Source organism: Agelaius phoeniceus, chromosome 20 (genome assembly GCF_051311805.1).
Source record: "Agelaius phoeniceus isolate bAgePho1 chromosome 20, bAgePho1.hap1, whole genome shotgun sequence".
In the NCBI taxonomy this organism is placed as follows: domain Eukaryota; kingdom Metazoa; phylum Chordata; class Aves; order Passeriformes; family Icteridae; genus Agelaius; species Agelaius phoeniceus.
This window is the reverse complement of record NC_135284.1, coordinates 5,367,382-5,379,793: the sequence shown is the minus strand read 5'-3', so window position 1 is coordinate 5,379,793 and position 12,412 is coordinate 5,367,382. Positions and strand designations below refer to the sequence as shown.

Sequence of the window (12,412 nt, the reverse complement as noted above, 5' to 3'; positions counted from 1 at the left end):
AGGGGCGGGGCCGCGGCTGAGGGGCGGGGCCGAGGCTGAGGGGCGCCCGGTTCCTGTCCCTGTCACGATCCCGATCCTGTCACGATCCCTGTCACGGTCCCGATCCCTGTCGCGATCCCGGTCCTGTCACGATCCCTGTCACGGTCCCGATCACTGTCACGGTCCCGGTCCCGCCCCAGCGCGATGAGCGACTGCAGAGCCCGACAGGCTGTGTCCCACCGGACAAAGCCACCAGTGTCCCGGTGTAAAGGCGCCTCCAGGAACTTTCAGGCTCTGGATAGCTGGATTTCATCGAGAGGCGAGTGGTCCCCTCCCCTCCTATCTTATTTATTATTTAGGTGTTTAAATGTATTTATCACCTACTTTTACTTATTTATTCATTTGCTTACTTATTTACACTATTTATTTATTTGTTTGTTTGTTTGACACAGAATCATTTAGGTTGGAAAAGGCCTCTGAGGTCACCAAGTCCAACCTGTGACCCAACACGCCCCTGTCACCCACATCAGGGCACTGAGTGCCACATAAATTCTTACCTTAAACACCTCCAGGGATGGTGATTCCACCTCCCTGCACAACCCGTTCTGATGTTTGGTCACTCTTTCTGGGAAAAATTCCGCCTGACGTCCAACCTAAACCTCCCCTTAAGCGCAGCTTAGGTTTATTATCGTTGCTTGCTTAGTTTTGGTTGTTTCTTTATTGCCTGCTTGCTTACTTCTATTTATATTCAGAAGTGTGAAGGTTAAAAGTTATAGGAAATGGCAAAAGGAGCGCTGGTGGCTTCTGGGGGAGAAAAGGGAGGGTGAACTCTTGAAGAACCAAGACACGAGAGCAGGATTTCAGTGAACTCCAGACCAGTGGCACGGGATCTCTCCCCACACTCTAAGCCTGCTCCTTGAGCCTCTTGAGCAGCTCCCGCAGCTGCTCGATCTGGGCGGAGACGCTGCTCTTGGCGGTGCCGCCCGCGGCCGTGTACTGCTCCACGCTGCTCAGCACGCTGAACACCTGCGCCACGTCGCTGCCAAACAGGGGGCTGGGGGCACAGCGGGGGCTCTCAGGGGCTGCTCCCCGTGCCCAGAGCCCGGGGAGAGGCTCAGGGAGTGAGGATGGAGCCTTTGCCCCAGGGGAAACGCTCCTGAGCTTCTGCTGGCTCCATGGGGACACCGAGGAACTTCAGAGCCAAACCCCTCTGGGGGCTTCCTGCTCAGGGCAGAGGTGTCTCCCAGCCCTTCCCTCCTGCCCATGCCCATTCCACTCTGCTGGAATTGTCCCTCCCCAGTGTTTCAGCCCCAGCAGGAGCAGCTGGGATATTCAGGGATATTCTGTCACCTCAGAAATGTTGAGGTGCTGCCCGGCCCAGGCACTTTGGGGAAGGCAGATCAGGGAGGCTGAGCCCTGTCTGTGCAGGGAAATGAAATAACAGAGGTACAAACCTGATGTTCTGCAGCTCCTCCAGGCTGAGGTGGTTGATGGTGATGCCTTTGGTCTCAGCCAGCTGGACAGCCTTGCCAGAGGCCACGTGGGCTTGTCTGAAGGGCATCTGCAAGGGGAAGGGGACAGAGCAGAGGGGACTCAGCTCAGTTCCTCTGCATCCAAAGAAATCCCAGCTCCAGCTCTCCCTCTGGCACTTACTCCCTTCCGAACCAGGTACAGAGCCAGGTCCGTAGCCAACATCTCTGGGTTCAGCGCCCTCTCCATGCTCTCCTTGTTGATCTGCAGGAGGAGAATCCCAGGGACACGTTCCCATCAGCTCCTCCTTGGGGCATGTTAGTGGCAGGGTGAGGGGAATTCATCTGGAGCTCTAAGAGAATGCTCTGAGCAGCTGGCAGAGGGGACCAAAATGAGCAGTGTGGGTGAGGCACTGAAGAGTTTTTATTTGGGAGCAATCTGGAGCTGTGTTACTCACACAATATGCACCATGATAATATTGAACAGTGAGAGGATGAGAAGAATCCTTACCTGGAGGGTGGAAATCACTCCAGTGGCAACCTGGAGCACAGCATTCAGGGTGTCCACGACATCAAAGACAGCCTCCTTGTCCTCCTGTGGTGGAACAGTGATGGAAATGGCTCTGAGCCAGCCTGAGTGCAGCCCAAAAACCCCCCAGGCTGAGCAGCCCAGCTCTGCTGACTCCTCCAGCCAGCAGGAGAGATGCTGTGGAGAGGAACAAGGGCTCTACCTGCAGGTCCTTGTTGTAGGTGCTCGGGAGTCCTTTGAGGACCATCAGAATTGCAGCCAACTGCAGAGGGAACAGCAGAGGCAGGGAGTGAGCCACAGGAGATTGTCCAGCCCCAACAGGAGCAGTTTCCTCTCCCTCCTCCTCCTCCTTTTTGGGGCTCACCCGTCCGAACACTCGCCCGGCTTTGCTGCGGATCAGCTCCAGACTGTCAGGGTTCTTCTTCTGAGGCATCAGGCTGCTGCCAGTGCTGGGTGGGACATGGAGTGCACTGGTGAGCAAAACCTTCATCCATACACACTCATCATCACTGACCCAGCCCTATAAAAGGAACATGTAGGACCCTCTTCACTGTATTTGTGTTTAGGGTGAAGGAAGTCAGTGAACTGACTGAGTTGCTCTTTGATTTTGCACCTTGTCTGGAGCTCCCACACTGTCCCACCTCTCACAGAGAAACTTAGAAGGGGCCTCCCCCTCCAGGGTCATATCAGCAGGTCAGACTAAGTATTAGTGCAACTTCATGGAGGGAGGGCTGTGGCTGTGCCACCCTGCAGACAAGGAGTCTGTTGGGATTGCAAACCCAGCCAGGCAAGGAAGGCCTCTGGCAGCATTCCCAGCACAGGAGGAAGTTCTCTCTGCCAGCAGGTCCTGGACAGGAGCTGGACTGAACACAGGCTTGGCTGAGTTGAGGGAATCACAAATTAGTGTCCATTGCTGAGGAATATTCACCCTGAGGCTGCCTTTGTGCCAGGCTCTTGGTGCTGGGTCAGCCTCGTGCACAGACAGACCCCAAGCACTGCCTCACCCAGCACAGGGAGCTGAGGAGGAGAGGCTGAGGGAGGAGCTCCCTGCCCAGAGCTGAGACCGACCTGTAGGCATCAGAGAGGGTCAGGAAGCCAAACTCGCTGGTGCTGTAGATGATGAGATCCTCAGCCATCTTGCTGAGGTGGATCATCAGCAGGGTGGCAGCAGAGAGGAATTCCACTGCAGGGAAGGCAGGAAATCAGGAGGGGAAAAAGTGCTTGGACAAGCCAGGGAGCCCTGACTGGGGCTTTACATCCTAGTGATGGATTTCAGTCCCTTATGAAGGAAGGGAACTGGAAAGGTGTCAGGAGCTGCTTCCCCCCATGCTGGGAAGCTTTGGCTGTGCTTACCCACAAAGTCCCTCTCGCTGACGGCATCCATGCTGTTCAGGCTGATGGAGGCAAAGTCCAGCTCTGCAAGCAAGGGGATGGACACAGGAGCTCACACTGGCCCTGGCAGGAGCCTGAATGCACCAGGCTGCCCCAGAGGAGGTGACTTTTTATCTTTTCATTTCCCTCCACCCCCTTGTTCAAGTGCTGCAGCACATCCAAATAACATTAGGACAATGTGCTGATGCTTCCCAAAATCCCAGATATTATGAGTAATCATTTTCTATTATTTTTTATTAAAAGGATAACATTTACCACTGCACAGCAGCTCTCTGTCGATTCCCAGGGGGTTTCCAGCCAGAGCTCCACTGCCAGGGGAGAAAGAACCAGAACTCACCCATGATATCCAAACTGATATCTGACCAAAACTGAGCTCTAGTGATGACACCTGTCTGAACATTTCCCTCCCCCAGTTCACTTTGATTTCACAGTGTGGCCTGAGGCTCATCAAACCCTGAACTCTGGACTAAACCAGATTTTCCCTCCAAAAGAGGAAGATTTTCTTAATTGAAGCCTTGTAATCCTTGATTTTCAAGAAATAGAGAAGTATTTCTATGGTGAGAGTCTTTGGAGAGGCAAACTGGGGTGCAGTGTCCATGGACTAGAAACCCCAATGGCTCAGGGGATGGACAGATCTGCCTCTTGTCTTTATCTCAGAGCAAAGTGATGGCTGAGGATCACAATAAAAAATGAACTTTACCTTCCCAAAGGCAAGACATTGATCCTCCTCTTCACCTCTCCCAGGCGCTCAGAATCACGGGTCAGAGCAACAGCATGGCTGGGAAAGGACAAGAGAGATGGAACAGGGAGATGAAGCTGGAAAATGGAAATGGAACATCCCACTCCAGGAGGTGAGAATGGCCAAAGGGTGGAGAACAGGGAGTTGTCCAATCCATGTTTGGATTCCCAGCTGGTCAGAGCCACACAGGGAGTTCCTGTTCCAGTTTGCAGGGCTCCCTCGGGGTTGTCCCCAGCCCTGGCTGTCCCCTCAGCAGAGCAGGGCCCCGAGGGTGGGGAGGGTGGGAGGTGCTCACCTGAGCAAGAACTGGCTCCATCGGATGGGCTGAGCTTTCTGCAGGTGGGTGTAGCCAGGCAGGATCACATCGATTTCTCTGGGAGGGAAGGGACAGAGAGGTGAGCAGCAGGGACAGCAGGAAGGACAGGGACACAGAAGATCCTGCAGCTGCACAGTCACACAACAAGCCTAGGGGTGTCCTGCCCCAAAAAAGCCAAAGTTATGGAAAACAGGGACTGAGGGAAAGGACTCACATGGCAGCACGTTCCACCAGGGTCTCAATGAGCCGCAGGAGGTGCGTGGAGATGATGGAGAGGGAATTCTTCATGAACAGCTTCAGATCAGTCACAACCTGTGGGGGATTGGCCACAGCCAGGCCAAGCACAACAGGACAGATTTAGTGACCAAATATTGCTCAGCACAACCCCCTGGCACCATTATCCCCTCCTGGTTCTGTGTGATGGGAAGGGAAATCTTCCTCCTGTGGGATGCATCCCTGGTCACTGATTTGTGAAAGCTGCTGCTGCTTTCCATGGACAGAACCAAAATCTGTTATTTTCAGTGGGCTTCTCAGATATTGTCAAATTTGAAGCAGAAAATTCCCAACCAACCAACACAAGTTGATCATCCTGAGGAAGACTGATCCTGAAAGATCACCCAGCCAGCAGAGTCAGGGGTTCTGAAGGCTTTCAGAGATGTCAGTGGAATTTTGTGGCCTTTTACCAGCAGGATGCAGCCCTGCAGATCCCACTCCCCTGGGTGGATGAGTCACTGCAGCATCATTAGTTTAAGCCATCTTTAATTTAAAGGGAATTCAGGCTGGAGTGTGTCAGGGCATGAGAGAGATGGCATAAAAATATTGAATTAAAGAATTGAGGTGGAGGAATACAAAAGAAGAAGAAAATATTCTGTCCATACCTGATCATTCCTGCTTCTGCCAGTGTGCAACTTCCCAGCTACATCTCCAATCAGCTCCTGAAGACAAGAGCAGGATTTCTGTCAGCATCTCTGTGTTCTAAACAGGACAATCCACAGGAGCACATCTCCCTGCCTGGAAGGGACTCAGCTCCAGGATCCTGTGAGTAACCCTGGGATGTGTTCTGGGGAAGGGCAGCTTTGGGTTCTGGGCTTGTACAGCCCCAAAAGGGGGCTTGGAGACCCTTGGCTGTGCCTCAGGGGGTTCAGTGCCAGCAGCTCTAAAGGGATTCCCCAGAGGGACAGAGGGACAAGGCCTGAATGTCAAGGCAGAGGATCAGGAAGAGGAGGCTGGAGGAGCCAAACCTTCAGCCTGCGCTCGTTGGCAGTGTGGATGTCCTCATCAGTCTGGATCACACCAAAGACTCCCTTGGACCATTCCTCAGAGATCTGCAAGCAGCACAAACACCAGTCAGCCACAGGAGCTACCAAATCCAGGGAGGCTGCTCTCAGGAGCTATTCATTCACCTGAGGTTTTTGAATGAGAGAAATTACCTTTTCCAGGCCTCCCAGGATCTTCTCCAGCTCAGCTTTAGACAGGATCCCAGATTTCTCCAAGGCTTTGGCATAAGCCATGCTCCCCTGGATGTCCACCTCAGCCAGCCTCTGGTCATAGCTGATGGAAGCATTGAGCATCTCCATGATGGGATCTGTGCTTCCACTGAATCTTCCACCCCAAAGCTTATTCCCCTGAGAGAGAAAATAGCCAATTAAAGAGGCCTAATGACTCCAGATAAATCCTGTGCAGTAAATGACATCCTGTGCTCCATTTGTCTGATACAGAGCCCATGCTCAACTCCTTTCTGTGGGACAGCACTGACCAGAAAGTCCCCTGGACTTCAGGACCTCTGGCAAGTGGTGGAAGAGCTGGAGAACACATCACTGTCAGTGTTCCTGAGATCTGGCCCAGGAACCCTCCAAGATATTTTACATTTGCAGACTCTGCTGGGAGTCCTTGAAATTGATATCAGGGAACAAAGCAAGACCAGCACAGATTTCTGTTTTGAGGCCTTGTAAAGGGAGGAGAAACTAAACAGTCAGTAGGATTAGAGTGAAATTAATATCCTCTAAATCCTTTTGGTGCTGTTTAACTAACAGATTCTTCTTTGACTGACAAAGAGCTGTGTTTCAGCACTGAAGCAAAAGTGGAGTTTTCCTATCCAAGCCAGTATTCCTGTGGTGACCTCACCCCCTGGAATGTGTCACCCACTTCAGCCCGTGCCCAAAGGCTCGTGCAGGGTTCAGCTGTGCCCACAGCAGGGTGTGTGGGGTGTGTGTTGTGTGGGAGCTTCTCCAGCAGTGATTCAGAGCCTGCCTGGCCTCACCTGAGCTGTGTCAGCTCAGAAGATTTTTTCTTGCCCAGGTAAGACAATCCAAGAAGTTTTCATTCTGCCAGGCTTGCACTGAAGTGGGTAAGAATTTTACTTGGGCAGAGACAATTTATCCAAGATTTCAAAAACAACTTTCCAGTGCTACCAGACACAAAAAGGAATTGAAGGAAGGGACTAAATACAGCTGCATTGCAGAGTGGATAATTACTAATCTACTCGATTTTTTAATCACCACTGGCCAAGTTTCTTCTCATGCTGGTCACTATAACTACCATGGACAGCAAGGAGCTGGAAGCTGATCTGTGCCAGGGCTTTACCAGCCAGACAAAACACTGTTGAGTAACCTTAAAAAAGTTTTCCCTGGTGACTGTTTCCATGTCCCTGTGCATGGAAGGACAACAGGAGAGAGCGTGCAGAGGTCAGGAGTAGCCATGTGTAAAAGGCAGCTTTGTTAGAAAGCTGAGGGAGGACAGGGAGGGGAATCAGAATTAAAAAAGTGTTAGAGCTCCTCAACACTCATTTGGTGCACCCAGGAGCAAAATGAATGCTAAATTAAAGGCCATTCCAGAGCCTCAGCACTTGACTGGGGATCAGGAGTATCCAGGTATTTAAAGCTTCCCATCAAAGCAAGAAGGGTGTCAGCAGAAACATTGTAACATACACATTTACAATCCAGAAATCAAAGCTGAAAGGTTCATTTTGGACATCTCCAGGACTCTTTGGAGCAGTGGCTGTGCAGCCTGGCAATGACAAACACTGCCGGGAACGTGGAGCAGCGATTTGGAGAGCGGAAAGTGAACTCGCCACGATGCCCGGTGACGTCTGGGCAGGGAAGGAAACTGAAAATGCAGCTTTTGTGCCGAGCAGTGTTTGTTTGCACAAGCTGCTGGGAAGTGCCTGAGCACGAGTGCCAGGCACAAGGATCGGCCTTTCCCAGGAGACAGAGGCAAGAACGCGGAGGCCCCGGGTCAGCTCCGCTCGGCTGAGCACCCCCGACACCGCCGGGATGCAAAGTTCGCTCACCTCGGCTGCTGCTGCCATCGCGGCCGGGCCGGCTCCGTGTGCGCCGGGGGCGCTGCGGGCCGGGGACGCTGCGGGGCGGCTCTGGGCACGGTCCTGGTCCCGCTCCTGGTCACAGTCACGACTCCGATACCGGATCCACTCCCGGTTCTGATCCCAGCTCTAATCCCGGTCCCCGTCCCAGCTCCGGTCCCGATCCCGATCCTGGTCACAGTCAGAATCCCAGCTCCGGTCCCAGTCCCGGCTCTGGTCCCGATCACAGCTCCAACCCCGAATCCAGTCACGGTCTCGGCCCCGATCCCAAACCCAGCTCCGGTTCCGATCCCAGCTCTGTCCCGATCCTGATTTCAGCTCCAATTCCTATCCCAGCTCCAATCTCGGTGCCGATCCCAGCTGCAATCCTGGTCCCGATCCCAGCTGGATTCCTGGTCCCGATCCCAGCCCCGGTCCCGATCCCAGCTGGATTCCCGGTCCCGGTCCCGGTCCCAGCTCCAATCCCGCCGCGCTCCCGGCGCCCCGCAGCTCGTCCCGCCCGCCGGGGCGGGGAGTCCCCGGGCCAGCCCCGCTCCTGGTCCTGCTGAGCAGCGGCACGGGCTTGTCCCTGTGCCTCACAGCACACTGAGGAACGGCATCCCCGCTTTCCTGTCCCCTGTCGGGGTTTGCTGTCCTTTAACCAGCCTTGGTGTCATACAGCTGGGATGGAGCCTAATCCAGGTCCTCGGGTTCTTGTCTGGAGCAGCAGGACACTGCCGGTGACACCCAGCTGCCTCTGGCGGCCCCACAAGGTCCTTTCGAGCTGCATTTCCCGTGTAGTGCCCTCAGTATCCATCCGGAGCAAGGCTCAGACTCTCTATGTAGCCACCAATTAATTCACTGCTTCTCAAACATTTCCACCAATTAATTCACTGCTTCTCAAACATTTCCACCCATGATTATTTATTTTTCTCCTTCAGACTTGCAGGCTTAAGAATGCACAGACCATCACACTGTCTGCACTGAGAAAAACTCTGGACCATTTTGTTGCCAGGCTCCTTCTCCTTCTGGAGTTCCTCACTTGTAATGTTTCCTTTTTTCATGTTCATCCTTTATGGATGTCCATACTCCAGCCTTGACAGGAGGTTGCTGAGGGTTTGGAAGAATGGTGAGCACGAGATTCACATCCAGAATGAGCCAGCTGATAATCAGCCTAAGTGAATTCCTGGATCAAGCACCTTCCTGTGGCCTGTAATGAGCAGGGCGTTGAGACCAAACCCAAATCCCAGTGAGTCAGAGGAGGGTGGTGGTGAAAATCTGAAGGACCACACTCTGTAATGTCTGTGGAGCTCCACAGGCCCCTCCAATCTGAAATATTTCACAATTTTAAGAAAAGGGTAGATGGGTGGGGAGTACCAGTGACTGTAAACTGCTTATTTAAGTAAGAGACTAAAATGTGGTAGTCTGCTGCTTCCCCTTTCCTTTCATTTTGGCTCTGTGCCACCATGAGGGACAATGCCAGACTTTTGCTGCTGGGAGCAAGAGAAAATCTGCTCAGCTGAGGATCTGAAGAGAAGGAACCAGAAGATACAAACAGGAAAAATAAGGGGAGTGGCATGAATCAAGAAAGTTTATGGGAGGAAAAAGAACTGTGAGGGGGAAATCTCTGTTCTTCTGACTGCAGGTGTTGAGCACTGGTGTTACCTGTGGCTTTCTTGTTCCTTTAGCCTGGCAGCTGAGAGTGCAAAAGTGATTTCCTGGCCAGGTGACCAGTCTGGAGAGTGAGACATGGGCCAAAACAGGAACACAGCAGGAAGGAAGGGAGCAAACACCAAACAGGTTTGTGGAAAGGTAATTGAAATGTGCTGTTTAAATGCCAAGTGAATGGATTTGTTTTACAGCCAGAATAAGGAGAGACTGAGTGGTGAGAAGTTGGTAAAAGGGAATTTTGCTGTTGCTGATCCTTCTTCCATGTGTTAAAAGCACAAATGCTCCAAAGGTGCAAGCACTTTGGCTGGAGATTGAGCTGCAGACAGTTTGTCCTGTCTGTGCTGCAGCCCTTGCCCCAAAGTTGGTGAGGCAACACCTTTGTTATTTCTGTTCCCTGTGTGTTCCAGACCTGCAGCTCTGAGTCAACAACGTGCTGCTGCCTCAGCATGGGGACAAGGGGCTGAGCAAAACTCCAGCTTTGAAAGGCTGGGGTGGGAAAGGAATTTTGCTGAGTAAGAAGGGACAATCCCCATCTGCCAGCCTCCCCTGCAAGAGACACATCCCCTGCAGGAAGGGAGGAGAGCCCACACCCTTCCAAACCTGGGCTGAGCTCAGCCCATCCTCACCCCAAAGAACCAAGACACAAGAGCAGGATTTCAGTGAACTACAGACACCCCAGTGTTTATTAACTCCAGGGGACAAGATGTTCTCATCTGTCTTCCTTCTCACTACTTTGGTAGTGTCTTTTTTTCCATGCCATTCTCTTGGACTTCTGGAGGAAGCGTCTTACACCCTCCTCATGTGACTGCAGTACTTCTATAGGTTCCATCTTCTCAAAGGGTATAGGGCTCAAGAATTAGTATCTTCCAGAGAGTTACCTCAAGTCCTGGCTTATATTGTATGTACCTATATTGTGTGTACCTATGCTGGCTTATACTGTATGTACTTACACTGCGTGTACCTATGCTGGCTTATACTGTATGTACTTACACTGCGTGTACCTATGCTGGCTTATACTGTATGTACTTACACTGCGTGTACCTATGCTGGCTTATACTGTATGTACTTACACTGAGTGTACCTATGCTGGCTTATACTGTATGTACTTACACTGCGTGTACCTATGCTGGCTTACACTGTATGTACTTACACTGCGTGTACCTATGCTGGCTTACACTGTATGTACTTACACTGTGTGTACCTATGCTGACTTACACTGTATGTACTTACACTGCGTGTACCTATGCTGGCTTACACTGTATGTACCTACACTCTATGTACACTTGCACTGTATGCGTTGGCTTGTATTGTGTGTACTCATGTTGTACCACTTATGGTTGGAGCTGCCCTGCCCTGGCACATTGTCACATTAGGTAGAACAGTTCTAAAAACTTTACTGTTCATCTGTCTTTTATGGGATTTTGGGTAGAAAATTTATTGGTCCAGAGCAGGGACAAGTCCTAGCTGTCAGATAGCCACTCGTTGACTGCTTCCTGTTGTCTCACAGGTCCCTGAGGCCACTGATTTCCCCAGAATCTGCCATTTGATGTCAAGGAGTGCAGCCAGATGTGTGAAGCACGTTCTTCATTTATGTCTCGAGTAAGGGCCGCAGGGAACGTTTAACTGGGAAGAGCGTGTGAGCATGTGTGAGAGCACGTGCCTGTGTCTGTCTGTGTCTGCTCGTCTCTGCGTGTGTCAGTGCATGCTGACTGGATTTAACCTTGTGTGTGTGACTTTTACTGGATTTAACCTTGTCTGTGTGACTTTTGCTTTTCAAGTTTTTCAACTCATTTTTAAATTTAGAATAAAAGATCCCCAGCTGGGTTTGTTTTTTTTTCTTTTTTTTTTCCCCCCCAGCTGGGTTTTTTATCCTTGGTCCCGGTCAGTCTGCGAGGTGACGTTCATCGCCAAAGTTTGGGTGCAGACCGTCCAGGGACCGGGGTTTTGGTCAGGCAGGAGGATTTTTTGGAGGCTGCCGGGAACCACGTTCCTGAGGACCAATGATTGCTGGGGTGTAATTTAGCAGTTGTGATGGGAGGGATGGTGAGTTTGTGTGTCATCTGAAGGGGGTGTTAATGGTAGATGAGTGCTGGTTTTTGGGTGCTTTTGTTGTTCTGGGTTTCCTGTAACAATAAATCCACATGTAATGAAAATAGAAAAAGGTCATAATCTTGTGTTAATATGTGTGTTGTGTTGTATTGCTCTGTATTGCAGGGTGAGCACAGGCTGAACTCTCTCCTATTGCTGTGACACCTGGGCTGGCAGGGATGACACAGTGACCTCGGCCGGCCGATGCTGCCTGTGCCATCACCTGGCACTGACGTGTTTGATGAAAATCCTTTTGCTGGGATTTTTCTCCTGAGAAGCCTCAGAACAGAAATGGAACCAATAAGGATCTGCTGGCTGTGGAGTGTGGGCTGGAGATGGTTTAGCAACAGGGGCATCTTGGATTAGTGTCCTGTGCATTGTTTCTACTTGATGACCAATCATGGTCCAGCTGTGTCGGGGCTGTGAGCAGTCCCAGGTTTTTATTATTCATTCCTTTCCAGCTTTCTGATGTCTCCTTGCTCTTTTAGTACAGTTCTAATATCTCATTTTCTTTTAATATAATAGAGATCATAAAATAATATTTCAGCCTTCTGAAAGGTGGAGTCAAGATTCTCGTCTCTTCCCTTGTCCTGGGGACCCTCAAACATCACCACAATCACCAGCTTCAATTGGTCTGGGCAGCACCAAATAAAATAAAAAGCTTTAAAAATAGAAAAATTAAACATAAAAATTAAATAAAAATAAAATTAAAAAAATAAAATGCTTTAAAAATAGAAAAATTGAAAATAAAAATTAAATAAAAAACAAAATTAAAAAAATAAAATAAATGCTTTAAAAATAGAAAAATGTAAAAAAATTAAATAAAAATAAAATTAAAAAAATAAAAAGCTTTAAAAATAGAAAAATTTAAAATAAAAATTAAATAAAAAATAAAATACTTTAAAAATAGAAAAATTAAAAATAAAAAATT

The 12,412-nt window shown here is 50.4% G+C and overlaps 1 protein-coding gene and 1 long non-coding RNA gene across 2 annotated transcripts; one reads left to right on the top strand and one right to left on the bottom strand.

Moving 5' to 3' along the window:
* Nucleotides 1-389: 389 nt before the first annotated feature.
* Nucleotides 390-8,576, bottom strand: LOC129129190 (argininosuccinate lyase-like). The gene is made up of 16 exons (XM_054646953.2): nt 7,714-8,576; nt 5,855-6,049; nt 5,666-5,749; nt 5,303-5,359; nt 4,639-4,736; nt 4,404-4,481; nt 4,070-4,147; nt 3,625-3,677; nt 3,331-3,393; nt 3,046-3,160; nt 2,342-2,426; nt 2,180-2,239; nt 1,960-2,043; nt 1,633-1,713; nt 1,434-1,540; nt 390-1,033 (listed from the first exon to the last, which is right to left on the bottom strand). The coding sequence occupies exons 1-16, from the start codon at nt 7,729-7,731 to the stop codon at nt 883-885; spliced, it is 1,407 nt and encodes a 468-aa protein (XP_054502928.2). The 5' UTR covers nt 7,732-8,576; the 3' UTR covers nt 390-882.
* Nucleotides 5,292-12,125, top strand: LOC129129045 (uncharacterized). The gene is made up of 4 exons (XR_013184901.1): nt 5,292-5,462; nt 9,411-9,534; nt 10,901-10,992; nt 11,608-12,125. It is a non-coding gene; the product is annotated as an uncharacterized LOC129129045 (long non-coding RNA).
* The last annotated feature ends 287 nt before the right edge of the window (nt 12,126-12,412 follow it).